This window comes from Falco biarmicus, chromosome 4 (genome assembly GCF_023638135.1).
Source record: "Falco biarmicus isolate bFalBia1 chromosome 4, bFalBia1.pri, whole genome shotgun sequence".
Lineage (NCBI taxonomy): Eukaryota > Metazoa > Chordata > Aves > Falconiformes > Falconidae > Falco > Falco biarmicus.
In genome coordinates, this window is record NC_079291.1 from 35395434 (window position 1) to 35415212 (window position 19779).

Genomic DNA, 19779 nt, shown 5'->3' on the forward strand with positions numbered 1-19779 from the left:
CTGAGCTACAGTCAGACACAAGAAAGCACAGCAGGCCTGGTACAGAATTTGCTGTGCTAAAGGTCTGCTGCACATTATCCTATGGGACAGGCAGAGCCAGAGCTCCACAGTGATTAAACCTGGAAATCTCAGCCCCTAACAATCAAACTAAAAATAAATTTGTTTATGGATGTTATCCTGGAACACCCAGGCGCCTGACTTCTTTTCATAGTATTGGGGCTTGTCAGTCCTAGTCACAGGTAACTAACTCCTCATTCAGTTACCAAAACTCAAAGTAGGACACAGCCCTCACACAGTGTCAGCGTATGACACTTTGTCACACCCTGTTTACTCAGTAATGAGAAACCTGCATTAATATGCTGACATGAAGCGCTCTATCAAGCTAGTCAGTGAAGAATTAGTCAATGCAGTCAGCGGCACCTAGAGAGTTTTGGTTCACACTACAATAGTCACATTTGATATCACACACAGACACCTCAACTCATGTGACTTGGTCTCATGAGCCTCAGACTGTGAGCAGAAATGCCCTCTCCCCCCTCAATGCTTTAAAAAGGGTAACTTTCAGAAACATTAGTTCAGAGAGTTACAGCGTCAGAGAGATGCAGAAGCCAGCTCAGCCTCTGGAGTTTCCCCTCCGTTTTGCCACTTTGTTCCAGACTACTTCCAAATGAAATAGAGAGCTTATTTTCCCTCTTTCCCCAATAGCCAAAATATCCTCAGTGTATGAATACAGCAGATAAACAGATGGAGCATGGGCCTAAACTGCATTCTTTGCCAGAACTGGGCGAAGATTTGTGATGTATCCTGCTTGGGAAGTGAGTATGGTAACACGTTTGTTTTCCTCACATGAACAACCATCTGTTGAAGATGATAAACAGGTGAAGTACATAGGACCCCCGTTGTTCTATAAAGTCAGATCTTCCCCTGTATACGGGATCTAATTTTTCAAAAATGCACTTCAGACTAACCCATTTGCAGTGACAGTCTGAAAGGCTAGAGAAGTAAGAACATCTCATTTTATTGATAAAGAAAGAGCTTCTACTTCTCCGAAGAGAAATAACAACATTCCTGACACTGGCCAGCAAAGCCAGAGAGGTCACAGGCCTTCACCTTCTTCCTGCCCCACTGTTTTTGAGGGGAACCAGATCAGAGGAGTATCTCCCTTCTCAGTGTGGGGACAGTGTGACATTTTCCTCCCTGAGACTTTACCTCCTGGCCCATTAGAGAGCAGGACAACAGCAAGCTGAAACAGAGGCAGGTACCCAGCAGAGCTTGAATGTGCAGGCTGTTTTCCTATCTGTAAAGGAAGCTTGCAGGCAGATACACAGATCTCCTTCCACTGCTGTATGGCAGTGATGGATTCATCCTGGGCAGAGGTCAGGCCATGGCTTTTCTGTTGCTGCTTTCTCCCAGGTGTACCTTCAGCAAAGGGCAGTTCTGAAGTGCTCTGGAGGGTCCAACCATCGAAGGCTACGTGGGCCTGCTATTCTGGGGCGATGTCAGTGTCTCTATACAGTGAAGGAATGTGTCCCAGAGACCTCTCAGAAAACATTTGGCATAGTCTAGGTCTTAACTCCAGAATGCAAAAGACAGCACAAGTGAAATGTTCTCAGTGCCTACAACTACCTAAATCCAAGTTCAATTATAGAAGGAGGAAGAGAAAAGAACACTTTTTTTCTCAGGCTCCAGAGCCAAGATCTGGCTCTGGGTGTTTTTGAAGCCATCCTACAAGGAAGAAAAGGCTGAAGCTTACTGTGACCTAAAAAAAGCAAAAGAATTAGGTATTTGTGATCAAAGGGTTGAATGATGCATATACACATCTCCCTAAATAATAGAGTGGGTGGGGGAAATGACATGTCATTATTCCTCTGAAATAAAGTGAATTACCTGTTCTGAAAAAGAGGAGTTGATCTGTTTTTATACAGTGAGGAATAATGCCACATTATTTCTTCTAAAATTAGCAGCTGACATACTGAGACTTCATTGCTTATAGCATCTGGCTCTCTGGCACTACACCGTACTTGTCACAATGAAGCTTTCCTTTGCCAGTTGTATAAGGTTTGGTGGGGAACTACCATTACCAAAGACCTACATCCACTGAGCTGCACAACAGCCATAGGTCTAAGGTACCTCAGAGTTTCTTTTTTCCTTTCTAGAGAAGCAATGTGCAGAAAAACTGATACAAACATTTCAGAAAAGTTGCAGAACTTTGAAAGGACTCAAAGTCCTCTTTCAGTGGCTTAATCATAGGAAAGATCTTTCCAACCAGCTGTACAGTTTATTAGCTGTCTTCCAAAAAACATGCAAGCGTATCACAATCTCATCCTAAAATTCTGCATTTTGACATTTCCAGTGACCAAGGCAGGTAGCGAAAGACTCAATTCCGAAAGCTGATGTCAGACTCATCTAAGTCAATAAGGGGTTTCTTTTTTCTTTTCTCAAACTCTAAGGCTTCAGAAACTGAATAACTGAGCACATAACCATAGTAATGGCTGAACAATTTACCTTGAAAAGATAATGGCTGTATTTTATCACATGAATGCATAGGAACAGTGTGGAGACTGCTCCTCGGAACTGCTCTCCTGAGGAATTCCCCTCTGTTTGCTGTTCATGTTTAGAGTGACAGTAGGAAGGGCCCAGCATTCATAAAGAGGCCTGGGGAATTCAAAACCCGAGAATTCATTTCCATTAGACCTGGGAGACCAAAATCACAGAGCTTATTTATCCCCTACGGTTTCCAATTAAATAACATTCCAATGGAATAACCAGACTTTCCCGACTCTCCGTGATGGGTGCAGGGCCATGTTCACATCCAAGTTGTGTGCAGAGGATTCCCTAGCAGCAGGTTGGAAAGGAAATACAAGTTAAACTTTCTCTCCCACACACATCTGAGGGAAATGATCGTGTGATATTTTCTCAGTGTTTCATTTTAAAACTTTACTTCCGTCGATGGTTTTTCCTTAACCGTGACGACACAGAGAACATGAAAGGTAATAAATCCAGTCACCAAACCCACTTACACCCTTTGACCTTCCCCTCACAGGATTGCCCTGGGCAGTTTGAAGTTCATGGCTCTGCACTGATCTTCTCTCATACAAGTGAGGAAAAAGAGCTTCCTCTGTCGGAAGACCCAGACAAGCCACACTGCCCTCTGTGCCTGCTGCCCTGACTGCCAGGCTCCACAGCAGCACACCCTTTTGGCTTTTTGAAGGGTAGGAGATTGTCCTCTTGTCTACACAAGAAAATGATTTTGTAATAGTTGAAGAGCTCCTTGGAAAAAACCAAGAACAACTTACTGGAAGAAGTTGCTTCCTCAGGAGAGGTTGGCCTGTTCAGAGTCATGTCAGCTAATGAGCGTGGGAGTTGCAGGCCTGAGAGAGGTGAACACATCCAAGCCATGTCTTCACCTCCCCATATCCATAGCCTGCACTGGACAAAGGCCCTGCGCCAGGGAGGAAGGACATCCTCTCCGTCAGATCTGTGTCCATGACGATGCCCCAGGGTTGAGCACCTACTCGTCTCAAGCCAGGAAGGCAACACCACAGGGGCAAACCCCATCTTCTCGAGGCTTCAGCAGCCCCAGAGAGATGAGGGGAGACAAGCTGGATCAAACAAGGGCAGCTCCTGAGGCAACCTCTCCTTCTAAAGTGGCATGGCTGTCAGGACATGCTTGCTTATGAAGCAGCATCCAAGCAACAGGGTTGTGGACGCTTGAAGGCACTATTTCAGACAACAGATGACCAGAGTAAACTTGTGGTCTGGGAAAGTAGAATCTGAGTATCTAGCTCAGCAGTTTTCATTCCTGGTTTCTTAAAGGCAGACCTCGTAACCCAGTTGCAGAAAAAAAAGATGGCTATGTTTATCACTGTATCTTCCCTGACAGTAACTTATATTTACACAGATGTGCCCACACACCTTTTGCAACCTACTCAAACCTTCTTCTGTATGGAGCCTGATGGAGTCCTACACTATTTGCTTCAGGAAAGCACCCAGTTGCTGAAATTCCCTTAATCCTTCATTGCTAATGGCAGAAATTACAGTCAAGACTGTCTTCAGTTTTTCTTCTTCTACCTGCTCTGCAGTAGTATGTAAATTACATCAGTCTAATACAGTTTTACATTCAGTTTAAATGGTTTCAACTGACCTGCAACCAGTGTTCTGCAGTACAACACTGGCAAGTGTGCAGTCTGAGAAACAGGTAGATCAGCACTCCCCTACTAACCACGCCACATATTTACTTATCAACAGGAAAGCCAAAAGCTAACAAACAGCTCCATGAGTACAGATAACAGATTCATCAGCAGAGAGAAAGCAGGACTGTCCACATCAGAGTAGGTAAGCCTCCTTTTTCAGCATGTGGAGCTAAACTATAACTTCTCCTAAGATTCATCTACTGGAGGGAGACACTATTACACTGACCAAATATCCAATGACAACTTTCCATCACACCATTACAAAGCACAACTTCCTTGAGAAAGCAAGAAAAATGGAACAAACCATTATTTTAATTACATTCATAATGATTTATTTGAAAATGTATTCTCATTAAACTGCTATCTAAGCACAACGCATTGTAAGACAGAAGTAGCTCTGTTCTACCTGAATTTAAAGTCATTATTATAATTATTCTCACCAGAACAGCCATTAATCACATAAACAATACCCAGCTTGTAAAAAATATGTAACAATTAGCTACATTATGATTTACTACAATTTTTCTCACAATCTTTAATTCTTATTCAACTACTTACTTTCTATGAAAATGTTTTTTGAAATCTTACCTTCAGACTGATGCGTGGCAAGAGGCGTCTGCGTCTCCTTGGAGTATGATACCACCTCTCGAGGTAAGAAATCAACCTGGGTAATCTTTGACACCCCTAGTTTGTGCAGTCTGCGTCTAAGATAGAATACATGACATCAAAAGGTTAGCCGTGTTAAATGTAAATCAGCAGCAGGAACAAGAGTGTTTACTTTTATGAACAGGATAAAAAAAAATACTTCGGTGTTCGCTAAGATGACACACAATACACTATGCATGAGAAGCAACTAACTGCAATGAAGAAAATCAACCTGGGAACCATTTGCAACAAGAAAGTACAAGTTACTGAACTTCTAGATCATGCTGCTCAGAGGGACTGTAAATGGGAGAGAGAAAGACCTGCTTGTACCCCTTGCAACACACAACAAAATTCTCTTACATACCATCATTGTTAAGTTCTGCCTTCTCAAAAGGGTTAATCCTCAGCCTGAGAAACACAATGGTGGAAGGGGCACAGAGGGTGTTAACCTGGCTGCATTAGGACTGTCAGATGTTCACCTGAGAGCAGTAACAGATCCTTTAATTGGCAAGGTGGGTAATTTCCATAAAGCAGGAGATTCTCCCTTCCACAGGAATCATTAGTAGTGGAATTGATGGAGGTTTACGATTAGTAGAGCCCTAATACAAGGGTTGGAGGGGAGCTCTGAGACACAGCTGGAACAGGGCAAGTATAGTTTTGTTTTGGTTTTTTTTTTTACTACTTCCTTTACTTTGAATAAGCCATATGAAATGAATCAATAAAGGCAACTCTAAGTGGGTAAGGGAAAAAGAAGAAAGACAGCTGAGCATGGTTATGAACACTTTTAGTCATACACAGTTCACTCAACAGCGTGTGTGTGGATCAATTTATTTCCTGAATATTATTTGACTGTCTGTAGGGAGGGAAGAATAAATGAAAGGTTACTTGCAAGTTTTTTACTGGAAAAAATGCCAACTTTCAGCAGAGAAAAGAATATGCACATAATAAGCAAATCTACTAAACAGGTCCAGTTGCCTAGATCAAGAAGTGCAAACATGCTTATACATTTATGGGAAATAAATTCATGGCCATGGTGTTTCTGAATGGCCATGTGATTAGAGAGAGCAGTCTGGAAAAGCAGAAAATTCATACGCATTATCCATATCCTCTCCATTTTCCAGATTGTCAGAATAACAGAGGTCAAAGGGGTTTTGATCTAATTAATTTACAATGGTTTAGATATTCAATTAAGATTGATGTCTGAAAGGAAATGGGAATCTCCAAAGGAAACTGTCATCATTAGATGACACCTACTGAACTCTTCAGGTGGTTAATGCTACATCAGCTATATATTTTTCTAATCTATCTTACTGGCTGAGTTGTTATTAAGCTGAATGCAATTAGATTCAGCAGGTAATCAGTATGAATCAGCTGTACCATGTAACAAACCACTAGAGCAGAAATAGTTGTTATAGCTCTGAGTCTTTCTTCTTTCAAAGAGGAAAAATTAACAAGTCTCCCTTCTTACAACCATCTGTCACTTTGCCAACATGAACAAAAGCAAGGATTGTCAAAAAATCCTACAGAAAAACTTCTACACCATTGCTGGGGGCAGAAAAACTTCTACAGCTTATGGTACACTTCAGCTAACGAAAGCTATAGTAGCAGTATGTTTTTGTAGCTGCTTTAAATGAGTGATTGTGTGAATTCAAGCTTTAATTAAATACCTCAACCTGCCAAAATCTCATGTGCTTTTCTGTCCTGCAGCACCAGACACACAATCTCTCTCACCTACTTGGTCAGTTAGACTTTCCTATGTAACCAGTCCCCTGCTGCCCCTGGTTCCATCTACTGAGATTTTTAAGCCTTATGCATTGAAAGAGCTTCTTGACAGTGGTCTTGATTAAGTATAGTCTTTAAATAATCATGTGTGTAATCTGGGCCTGACTAGAACCTCACTTAATTCTAACAAGTTTCACATGAGGTCACTCCGTATCTTCTCAACTGTCCAAGGATGGGCAACACCAATCTTAATGGAGAGCAGCATTTAACTGCTAGTTGGGTTAACCTCTTTGTAGGCTGCTAACCAAGAATTGAGCTACAACACTGTGCTGTAAGAATGCATGGAATTTTTCATCTAAAATGTTTCCAATTCAGGAATTTCTGGTACCTGTACAAATGTCTAGTGTAGTCCATATACCAGTAATTAATGATGAAAACAGGGAGGCATCTCTTCATCTGAAGGAATTTGGCCTCTTATATCCTTTTTGTACCATGTAGCAACCTGTAATGGTTCTTGTGTAACTTTAAGTTGGCCTAGCCCTTGGCCCCAAGCACTTAGGGACAACTGGAGCATCCTTTCAGATCTGGACTCTTTCAAATATGGACTGTAATGTTCTACTCTGGTTCTTTTTAGGGCAGCACTAAACTGTGTATTGCTTTCCCATCCCTGCTTTTCACCTGAGGTGCTCACAGTTCTTATCACTTACAGTTTGCTGAATATTCATCTTAAGAGAGCACATAAGCTTTGAAGGATTCCTTTCAGAACAGCCTATGGGATATCAGTAGGAGGACAGTAACAAAAGTCCATGCATTAAAATTGATTCTTCTGTCTGTAGGTGGCAGAAGAAAGATGTATCTGCTAGAAGTGTTTTGCTACAGACATGATTTAATTGCTGACTGCAGGATTCTTTTGCATCGGTATTTTTTTTAAAATCTAGTCTCATGACACCAGAGGGAAGTCTGGTCCTGTGTCTAACCACCTTGATTTCAAAGACAGTTTTCTTTCAAAAGGGGCAGGACTTCCACTACAGAGTATACTTGTTATACCTGTGGATTTACTTTTTGGTGTGCTTATTTTCTGTCATTGCACTGACTGCTTATAAAAGATTGAAGTCTTGTGGCTACACACAGTGTTATCTTTTTGTGAGTCAAATAAAGGAACTTGCATTGCACAGCCATTTGAGGAACCTTGCTCCTGATAGTGCTCATCTTTTAATCCAAACTTCTGGGAAAGGACAGCTGAGATTTCTAAAAGGTTTCTGTAGATTAATACAGCTCAAAAAACTCTACCTTTCTGGTAGAGTTTGGGTAAAGTTGTAGAAGCTGGATGTATTTGAAGCCAGGTGAAAATTACAAACATTCCTAGCAGTTCCGGATGTGCAGAAACCCTCTGTTTTCTCTGCTCAGAAAGCTCTCTGGATACATTCCACTCTTTCTGATCTATCCTGGTGAATAGCTTTAACATCCGTAACTGCAGCTGGGAACACGGTCAATCAGTAGTTAAAGGGAAACTGTTCTTTTTCTTATAGAATGGTGAATGAATTTTACAGGAACTAGTAAAAGCATAAGACACTTGCCTGGCCACTCAGACAGGCAAGCCTGTAAGTTCATAGGTAGGGTAATTTCTTCAACATAGTGATTTGGTTTTGCCCGTGACTCAGGTTCTGAAGAACTTGAGGGACTGTCACCTATCCTTTTTAGAGGATAGAGAATATATCTGCAGATAGGCGTTTCTAAATTATTTCAATTAACTAATTTGTTTCAGATGCTTGGAGTAGAAATGTTCCATCCCAAACTAGAAAATAATAATTATAGCTCTTGTACAATTTAAAAAATCTTGATTGGCCTGAACTCAACTAAGATGCCAATTACTCTTGAACTGTCATCATAGTTAAGTGTACAATTATAAGCACATATACCGCTCCTAAGGAAAAAGGGGAAATCGTTACTGCATGTGGAAACAGCATAACTATGGCAGAGAGGAAGGAGGGGAATAAGTACCTTGCAAATGATTCAGAGAGAAAAATCTGAATCAACAGGTACAAACAAGGCCAATGTAACTGTACATGCACATTTATGTGCCACAACAATAACATTTCATCTGTAATGAAATAGTTATTTGTATTGTGGTTCAAGCAACAGAAATAGCAGCTTTTAACAAGCTTCTTTAAATAGTTGATTTTTTCCACTAAAGATGGCTTTGCTGAAGCTTCTTATTGATGAAAGTAAAAAAAAAGGAAACTTAAATTATGGTCTTTTTGAGTCAACAAAGCAAATGAAAATCACATAAAACCAGCTCAACTGGGAAGCATTTTCAAGATAATCCTTGCAAAGAAATGATAAATGAATAACAAAAAGAGCTGACATATACCCAAGTTCAGAGTCAGACTGGAGCTGCAGCACTGAGGGGTCTGTGTCCCATTGCAAGGTCCTAGGGTGGTAATCAGCCGTGCAGCACAAAGGGGGAAAAAAAAAAGAATACACAGAATTAACTGAAAGGATGAACAAAACCCCATCTCATTAGTTACATGCTCTATGTAGGTACATTCAACCTCCAAGTGCAAGGGACAGCCACGGTATGTCAACAAGGATTGTATGTCAAACTGCGACAGGGCAGGCAACTTATTCAAATTACATATTATTGGTAAACAAAGGGAAGAAGCTGGGCTTCCTTTCAGATATTGGCTAATGAAACGTTTGGGGTTTTTTCCTTTTCTTGAAAGATTTCTAACTCTTTCACTATGGTTGATGTATTCACAATAATCTGTGAAATATTCAGGCACAATTTATTGTAAACATGGTTTTGTGATAAGGTGAACTGAGCACTTGCCACAGACTCCATGGAAGAAGAGTCTAGCCCTTTGCACACTCCTGAGACTGACGGTAAAACAGTGCTCTGGGCACAAACATCACGTAGTGCACACACCAACAAATGGCACACTGACATCAGCTCTGACATATTCTGGGGGCATCTGAGGCAAATAAACAAATTATCGTTTTCCTTCAGATAAAATTTCTGGGGAAGAGGGGAATGATACATCCGAGGAAATCAGATCTATGACAGACTCTTAATGGACTGCTGTCATATGGGACTGTCACCAGATGTACGAATGCTCCAGAGGTATAGACTGAAGTGAAGACATTGTTCCTTGCATTGCAGTGCAACTTGTCATGCTACTCTCTCTAAACCACTCACAGAGCCGTTCTGGAGTCCTGTGAAATACTTATAATCCCCCAATTTAGAAATACAAAAATTGACATATTGAGGCCAACATTTTTAAAAGTGCCCACTCATTCCCTGGCTCTTGATTTTACTTTATTTTTTCTACCCTTGGGAAGCCACATCTCATATGCAAGAAAACTGTCAGAACCCATGGCAGAATCAGGAATACAAGTTTAGCTCCTGAGCACCTTTTCCTGTAGTATGAACACTAGATTATGCATTGCTGTCACTAGCAGAGGCTAAAGCAAAGGAAAGCGCTCCTTCACTAAGGCAAGCAAGTCATGCAGACACGCTGGATACTGATAGTCCTCAAAATTAAAAACTCCCCTCATTTCTTCTGAATACAAACTTTGAGGAAACAGAAAACACAATATAACCAGGTTCAGCCAAAACCAGCCACATAACCAGCCATGCTCAGTTTACACAAGGCTTTCTGCAACAGTAGCAACCTCTGCCAATGAATCACTCACATAAACTAACAAGTTATTGAATTAGGCTAGAAATAGATCTCTTAAAGCCATATAATTATGCTACCTCCTGTACTTAGTAAATTCACCCATTCTATTACCAATGTTAACTCACTCTCTGGAGAGACAGACAAGGGCATGTGTTGCACATAGTCTTGTCAGAGTGAAAGAGAATCAATCTCAACACCCTGCACATACAAAAAGAATGAAGAATTGTAATGCAAAGGTGCTTTCCCATGCAATGTAAGGGCGATACAGAAAGACTTCTCCAGAACAGAACTGTATTAAAAAAGGGTTGGAGACAAAACAATACAGTAATAAAGAACAGATTTTTTTCCTTGTAACTTGACTGTAGCTCAAGTACAGTGGAAAGATCTGAATGCTTGATGCAAGGCAAAGGCAACAGTGACTAATGCATTAGAGATACTCCATTAAAAATGCTATCTGAGTGAAAATTACTCTTGTAATGTCACCAAGGTCAGTAGCATGTATTAGGAATTGCAATGTAAATGCCAGTTTCTAATCTTATGGCTGCCCCTAGAGGCTACTTATACATGCATATCCAGGTTTTCCAAACACTTAAAAGAAAACATACATAACTCGTATCAGTTCCCCTGCCCCATCCACTTTCACACCTACAAAATTTCCCAAGGAATAAAGACTATTACATCAGAAAGAACTCCATTGTCATCTGATTAAAACAAGAGCTTGCAACAGGTCTCTGAAGAGGTACAGCCCCTACATTCCACCTCTAAGAATCCAGACCAGGTTACAAGAGAGGGCACATTTACCTGCTACACAGCTGAATGCCTAAACAAAATAAATTTAGAGGTCTCATACTCAGGGCAGCACTCAAATCCCCAAGATATGAGAATAGCAACACCTATGGTTTGGCCATCATTTGTTACATGCAGACCATACATGTAGTGGAGACAGGTTCTTCCCTGAAGTACTTCATTCTCTGGATTCTGACATAGAGAGTTCACCATTCTTGACATTGATACATACTTTTAATAGCAATTCTCCTTGACTCCTGATTATACCTGTTTTCAACAGTTTCAGTGCATCTGCAAAACATTTCCTAGATTTGTGCTCCAAACGGTAATTGTTCTTTCTGCATCATTGTGTTACCACTTGCAAAGGCTTGAAAAATAGATAAGGAAGCAATCTGCTATGTTGTCCTCTCAAGCTTGGCTGAGCAATGTTATTGCAGAAAATGAGGCTGCAGATAGCAGATCTTCAGGTTTCAAGTCTCTTGCCCTAGGAGACACAGAATGCAAGTGGCTACGCTCACATAGTGGAGACTGGAGAGCACAGGGAGTAACTACATGTTTCAAGGAATTACATTGATTTGTCCTTTGCCTCTTCCTGGCACCTGAAGAATGTCTGCAGATCGAAATGGAAGTGAGTGAACAGTAAAGATGTAATCCCGACCTGCAATTTAGCCAGTTTCCATGGCAATAACATTGAAAAAGAAACAGATTCTTTGAGGATTAGCAACCCGAAGACAATGTTGAATAGCCTGTGCTGTCATCCAGACCGGGAAATTAAAGCTAATCTGTTTGTGATGAGCAGACATAGCGTATGACATTCCTTGATCATTTGGATGAACATCACTGTTATGCTTGCTGTTCTGTGGACAGTTCTCTGTGGGGATTGTGAAATGCCCTTGGATTTCAGTGAAAAAGTGGTGCCAGTCTTCTTCAAATCTAGCGCACGAGTTCCTTCTCCAGAGATTTCTTCATGAAGAAAATGATTAGGTGCTGTTCCTCTTTCTTCTTGATAAAAGAAAACTGAAATTAGCTTTGGGACTTCCAGTCACCCAAAGACAGGGGCAGAGGGAGTAATGTTACTGAAGACAAGTGCATGGTCTAGGAGAACTGCTTGACCAGTAGGTCAGCAGTCAGGCAGAGGTGCTCCCACTGTGGACCCTTTCAGAGAACACAAGTTGGTGAAAGTCCCTGGATTCAATAGATTTTTGCACAGAGCTATGTAGAAGAGATACAAAACATTTAGCTTAATACTTCTATGGGGAAAAGAGACAAGCATTAGACCAAGCAGTGAAAAGCAGTGCTCCCTTGCACTTCTTTCCCATCCTTCCACAAATCTGCTACGACCACCTGAGCTGAGCCTCCTCCCATGGGTGAAGCATGCACGTGGCATGGGAAGGGACAGTGGAAACTCACTGAGCGTGAGCAGCACGGTCGGGACTAAGCCAGATCTGCCCGTTCCCACCACCCAGACAGCACAGACGCTACTTTAATCAAGACTTCCCAACATTGTTTCAAGGCTGGTTGCTGTATCAGTCTCCCACACAGTAACAAACAATAGTGCTGCTATCAATCTTCCTCTTACGTGTTCAGTGCACAGCAGCTGCCCTTGACTAATTGCAGGATAAAATCTGTAACAATTATCAAATAACAGATTGTTCTAAAGTAGCATGAAGGGAATGAGGGCTTTTAGATCTTGCACTAAGTAGAAAAGGTACAGGTGTTATTACCCCTCTTGAAACTGATCTGCTTTCACTCTCTTCCTTTAGATAGGCATATTTTAGTATTCTCTATTTGCTCTGTATTATTATCTCCATAATTTTTTTCTTGAATGTGGGGCAGTATTAATGTTGGTGCTGTTTCAGCTCATAGTACTGAAAAGGTACCAGATAATTTTGATACAATGCATCTTCTTTTTCCTCAGTCAGTAGAGGAATAACCTGCAGAGAGAAACCAACAGGAGGAAGTAACCCAAATGTCATACATTTATTAAAGGACTGGATGGTAAAGCAGCTTGTTACATTTTTCTGTGCTGAATTCATGTCAAAGTATTAGGGAGATATTCAGAGCACAGTTTTAAGAGGACTGAGACCATTGCAAAATTTAAGGTGGGAGGTGAAAGCAATTTGAACAGAAGCATTCCCTTTTCTGTATTATTATTACCATAGAAAACCAGGCACTCTGCCATCTGTTAGGATGCCCTGTGGAACCTTCCAGAAGATTTTATTGTGATTGCATAATGTCAATTATGTAGATTAAAAATGTGGAAAGAATGAAAACAAATAAACTAAAAATAAAATAAAATATTTGAACTCTTCTGGAAAGTTCCTAACCTCGGAATGCATTAATGAGGCATGGAGTCTGTCATGTAAAACTGCTTGGAATCCATAAGAACTTCTCAGCTGGTTTAAGCAACTTCGGGTCTGGCCTCCTTGATAGTATATGAAACACATAAGACATCGATGCCAATACATATACTTATTAAATCACCATCATGAAATTCTATTTAATATCTGGAATCATGGTCAGATTGCAGTACAACTTGGCTTTAGTAAGTACTCAAATCCAACACTTTTGATTCAACCAGTGTGCAACACACTGGCAGCTTAGCCGTGACTGCTTCCTTGAAGCTAAAAATCAAATCCACCCTTATCTATTGCTGATGCTGCAGATCGTATTCTGCATGACTTCCTCTCCCCACTCTCCGTCCCAGGTCAAGAGCAACCAGGCCTGAAAATCCATGCTTTGAAAAAGGCTACTCACAGAAATAACAGCAAACCCTGCTTTCCCAAGGGGCCTCTTGCGGGCTAGAAATCTCTTTGCAGCATTGCAAATCACACCTCCAAGCAGAACTGGAGAAAAGCAAACAGCATGTTCTGGCATTTCCTGTCACCAAGAGCTGTTGTGATTTCCAGACTGGGAGAAAACCGCACTGACAGTGTACTGAGTCCCGAGGTATCTGCTGAACTGAGGTATCCATGTGTGTCCCTAATGAAACACCATTAGACCTGACAGGTCCCAATACCAGCAACTTCCCTTGCAGCAACAGCAATGTCCTAAAATGACCCTTTGTGTGGGAAATAGCTATGCCCTCCTAACCCTAAAAAACAGTGAAGGAGTGTGCCATGACTCCACAGATTAAGCTGTGCTGAGGTTTTCAGAGATCAAAGGCCAATCCCATTAAGCAGAGCATAGATTGTTACTGAACTGAAACAGATCAGAAATGAAGGAGGGACTCACCCACACCATATAGAGTCACGCACAGCATATGAAGTCTCAAAGCACCTTTCCTGACAACAAAAGTAATGCTTCTAAAATTATGTGAATGTGACTAGTCTCATATTCCCCATGGCTGGTAGCAGGGGGTCTTGACACTGCAGTGGGTATCTATACTGCCTTCAGGCACCTAAATGAAGTGCTCCAGCAGTGAAACCATGGGCTCTCTGCATAGAAACAGAAAGACCAGAGATTGCTTCATGCAGCAGTTCTGAGCACCCAGCTTAGACCCCATCTGTGAGGATGGTTTTAGAGGTGGTTGTCCACAAAGAATGTGGGAGGGACAGCCCAACTAACTTGGGTGGCTGACTTGGGAGGGTGAGTAAAGAGCCAGACTCTTCTTGGTGGTGCCCAGTGACAGGACAAGAGGCAATGGACACAAACTGAGAAAAGGAAACTCCACTTAAACATAAGAAAAAAGTTCTTCACTGTGCAGCTAGTCAAACACTGGAAAAGGTTAACCTGGGAGTTTGTGGAGTCTCCATCCTTTCAGAGACCTAAAACCCAGCTGGACACAGTCTGAGTAACCCACTCTAGATGACCCTGCTCTGAGCAGAGGGAATCAACTAGATGATCTCCAGAGATGCTTTTCCACCTCAGCCACTCTTGGTTGTGTGATTCTGTGCTCTCCCTTACACCCCCCTGCTAGCACCCGATGGAAAGCCAAGGGGCTATCTGCATTGACAGGAAAGCTACTTGAGAGTCTGCAAACTTCAGACTGCTTCTTGCTTTCTTTTCTTCTACCTTGCAATGCAACTAGCAAAAGCAGCAAAATAGAAAAAAAGAGCTAACCAGAAAGTTCAGGATTGCAAAGAATAATAGTATTCTTGGTTTTTTACTTGGATGCAATGAGGAGCCCCATGCTTAAAATACAGGCTTGGATTACAGTTTCCAGAAGATTCAGAATTTCTTACATTAAGAACTGTGCACCTGCACGTGGATGATATACTGAAAAAAATGTTCCACCCAACTCACGTAGTCTTAAAAATATTGGATGCAACAACTGTGAGACAGGAGACCTGTTTTGAAATCACCAATAGAATACAAATCTTAAGATGTGTTTGAATGCATTTTTTCAATACTATACAAATATTGTCACCAAATTACAATCCAATATTATTTGTAATTTCAATATATAATCCAACATGTATCTAGGCTTTTTTTGTCTGAATATTGCCAGAATGAATTTAAAGCTGCATAATTATTTAGCTACATAATTTTAGAGTTCTGCGTACTTTGTTGTGTCAGTTTCTCCAAAGCTCCTACTTTGCAGTTGAATAGAAAATCTGAACTAAGAAACTGTTGGTGAGAAACTGCTGCAGTTGTTTCAAAATATATATGTCTAGATAAGCTGTTTGGTTTTGTTCCTTTCATTCTATATTTTTATAATCTTAGTTTTCTCCACTATAATTTTCACTTTCTGATATTTGTCATACATTTAAAGTGTGCCTCCAAAATACATCAAGAAAAGAAGATTTAAAGCTACTACTCAGAGATGGAAAAGTACTACTTGCCTCAATTGATGCTTTGCATTTAAGCCACTATTCTGCTGCCATCTGTGCTCTGTTTTGTGGATCTGTTCCACTTTGAAAGGATTGGCAAAAAGAAAATACCTTCCTTGTGCTACTTGTTTTCTGAAGCACATTATAAGCTTGATGGCTATCAGCGGTTAGGGAGAATTTGTACCTCTCAACAAGACGCTCACTTATGCTTGTAGAGCAGCATGCTCTGACTCCACCGTGCATTCCTGTGTTTGGAGCTGGGCTGCTAATCATAAAATAAAATGCCCTAATACACTCAGGGAAAAAAGAGTTTGGCCCCACTCTTGCAGCACAGCCAGACACTTGGGTTTGCATTTACACTTCCAAGCAGGCTGACACCTCTGACTTCCAGTCTTCACCAACAAAAAGAGCAACTATGACCTCCCTGAGAGCAAAGCGCTTTCAGCTGCCTGGCAACCACAGCAGCCCTTCTCAGAAGGGCAGGAATTTAAACTACTCTTTTTTTTAAGGTATATTCATAAAAAATCAAGGACCAATAATATTTAAAACAGGTGTATTTCAAAATTCCTTTTAAATCAAGGCCATGCTGCTGAATGTATTCAATGATTTTCAAAATCCACTTGACTTTTAATCAGTGTGAACAATTCTGGCATGCCTTTAATTGTGGGGACATATCACTGGACCAACACCTTGTTGATTCCCACTTCACAGAACTCCACTAACTAAATCAGCCATTAAATTAAATTAACTGCTAAACTTATTTGATATATTTAAAGTCTTTCCTTCGATTCAGGTCTACATTACAGAATATCATCTCCTGGCAATGTAATGAACCTTGTCATTCTCTAATGTAATGAATCTTGTCATTCTCCAATTTATATGCTTTAGCTATTCAAATCTTAGTCTGCAAATTTATGCTGGTTTACCAGAAGGGTCACTGTGAGCAGCAGGCTGGATCTGCGAGGCCAGAAGTTCAAATAGTTAGAAGCTTCTGCTGAGCCTACGAACTGACACAGATTTACCGTAAGTGCTGGAAAGCACCAATGGTCATTTTGGAAGTGCAGCAATAAAAAACAGGTTCAAGATGGGGAAGGCACAAGTTGCTTTGTTCTTGTTGCAAACTCTGAAAATTCTTTTTAAAACAATATTTTAATCTTGATTTTTATACCAAGAGTAAGTCCATGTGACAAAATAGAATTGAAATGATCACAAACGTAAAGCAAGAACTTGGCAGAAGTTTTATATGTTATCAGCTCCAGCAGATGCTTTAAAGGAACTGCAGTGCTCACATTAGGACACGGATCCACAGTTCATGGATATGCATATAAAGGGAAGTTTCCCCATAAACTTCAAGGGACTTTGGATACAATCGCATATAAGACAAAATCATGTTTATTAGTCAAACCTGGGGAAGACAATCCATAGTCTTTCAAAGGAGTCAAAGAGGTAGCACAAACGCTGGAACCTACAATTTTTTAGGAATGGCATTACTCAGCTGAAGAAGAAGGTGAAAGATTTCAGCAAATTTTCATTTTTGCTTCAGTGCTAAAATCCAGTAATTACTAGCTGAAAAAAAGAGCTGGTGTTTCCCTTCCTTTATACAATTTATTTTGTGCTAGAAACAGCAAAATCATTCTAGAAGGGGATGAAATTTTTGTTATAACTAGGTTAAAAAAAGAGCTCACTGTATGAAGTTATCAAAAATTTTTCACATCAACAGTCAAAATGTGACAAGTTTTCATGACCCAATTAACTGACTTTCAATAGACCAGCTCAGAAATTATATTCTGATTTTGAATTATTAAAGTAAATATGTACGACCAAAATATCTGATTCAAAACTAGATTTAGATGGATAACCAAAATGTTCTGCTTATGAAAAAATAAATATGGGATGCTTATATTATTTCAAAACTCCTTCAAAAAAGAAAAAAAAAAATATTTACCCATATCTTTCCAGTTGCAGCAATTCCCATTTTACAAATTTGAAGATAATTCCTAAAAAAAAATGAGTTACTGAAACAGCTACTCTGAGCTTTTTTTACTTTTTCAGATTAAACATAAAACTGTGAAGGGGGATTTTCTAAGGGGCTTTTTAATAGGCTAGTGAAGGAGAAAACCTCTACATGCAAAAACTATACCCATTTAGCTATGTTACACAGTTTAACATAGGAGGTGATCTCACACAATTTAATTAAATCAAGATGAAATTCTGTGCTAGAGAACTGTTTAAGCTGAACTGGCTGTAGCAAGTAAGTTGTTTTGTTTTAAGAGGATTAGTGTTTTAGTCCCTAAAATCATCTGATTGTCTGACTAAATATATGCATGATACGCCTGGAAATAACTACAGAGTAGTAACTACAGCTGGGCTGATAACCTAAATGGTTAAGCAGGGCTTTATACATTAATATTATTTTCTCCTTGATGCAGCTGGGGCTCAGGTTTCCAAGGCATTTTATGAAGCACCCTGGGAACGGCAATCTTTCCTTCTCCTTCAATTTATAGCATGGAGATGCTTGCTAATGAGAAAAATAATCAAAGATCTGGAGGACTGAACTCCATCCATCCTTTAGGAATGAAAGCATGAAAATCCTTAATGATGCCACAGGCTCACATGCTAAAAGGATTGCAGATGATTCTAATTAATATGGACCATTCTGACTTTGTAACTGGCACATACTGAAAAACACTCCCTACTTTCTAGGTCAGATATACAGACACTTGAAAGCAACTGCCAAATATCAGTCCCTAAGGTGTCTGCTTATGTTTATAGGCTAAAAAAAAAAACCCGGCAGAGAGAGGCTTCAGATATGTAGAGCTAAATACACATTTAATATAAAGGAGAAGTACTGTGGTTCTTTTCCAGGGACAAAAGGGGGGAAGAGACTGCAAGAAACTTGCCTTCCTCCAGCCTCATATACTAACCTATGCAGGGCAAGCCATGATGTGTGCAAGCAGCTCAGCACAGCCTCTCATACTGAGCAGCCCACACTCGTGGAAGAAGGACTGGCCAGCCCTGTCACTGTCCTACAGATGGGCTGGGAGCAAAAAGTGTCAGAGATTTGCAGCACCACTTTAAAAAGCAGCAGAGTTCCTAGGGCAAAGATACCTGAGGAAGCCAGGGTCCCCCCAGGTAAGGGGAGGAGGCTGACACTGTCAGTCCTTCACAGATGCCAGCACCATTCAGGTCATGAAGGCTTAAGGCACAATTTGGCCTTTAACACTATTGGAAACTGTAAGATAAGAAACATGTGCCAAGAGATCCTGATGATGGTGTCATGGTAAATTATACGGGAAAAATTTAACAGCTAGGGTGAGTATTTCTGCCTTACCATGTAATGGCAAGCATCCCATACCAAGCCCAAAGCCACCAAAACAGAGTGGCAATGCCAGCATCCTATGGGTTATCCCATTTGCCTCTAACCACCAAGAAAATTCCTAAAAAATGGGTTATTGAAAGAGCTACTCAGAGTCTTTTTTTACTTTTCCAGATTAAACACAAAACTATGAAGGGGGATTTTCTAAGGGGCTTTTTAATTGGCTAGTGAAGGAGAAAACCTCTACATGCAAAAACTGTACCAGTTTAGCTATGTTACACAGTTTAACATAGGATGTGATCTCACACAATTTAATTAAATTGTTTCTCTTGACTCTCCACTGTGAAAGACTCATGTCTGTACTACACAACAGTCCCTGGATTTACAACCTATCTTTTTCTAAATAAAACACCATTCAAGCGAAGGTCGCCATAAAGTAGTTATTTTCCTTCAATCTTTCCCGTAGCTCCCTCAAAGTCTTTACATTGTTCTGCGCTTCCCTTTGGCTCAGCCCATTTATGAAATACATATGCCACTAAAACAGCCATTTAAAAGCCATTTTGTACATATAAACTGACCTTTAAAAAAAAAAAACCACCATAAAAAAATAAATCTGCTACTAATAATACTCCTGAGGCAATGCAACACAGGCCCACTTGTGCTGG

General features: G+C 40.5%; 1 protein-coding gene across 9 annotated transcripts in view; it reads right to left on the bottom strand.

The window, feature by feature from the left end:
* Positions 1-19779, bottom strand: part of DYNC1I1 (dynein cytoplasmic 1 intermediate chain 1) — a 194532-nt gene that overhangs the window by 145075 nt on the left and 29678 nt on the right. For 6 of the 9 annotated variants that reach the window (XM_056337761.1, XM_056337762.1, XM_056337766.1 and 3 more), the window contains 2 exons: positions 8932-8991; positions 4782-4897 (listed from right to left, as the gene is read on the bottom strand). In XM_056337761.1, coding sequence (XP_056193736.1) covers positions 4782-4897; positions 8932-8991 — 176 coding nt within the window. The remainder of the gene's footprint in view (positions 1-4781; positions 4898-8931; positions 8992-19779) is intronic. The other 3 variants (XM_056337768.1, XM_056337765.1, XM_056337767.1) reach the window with 1 other exon arrangement.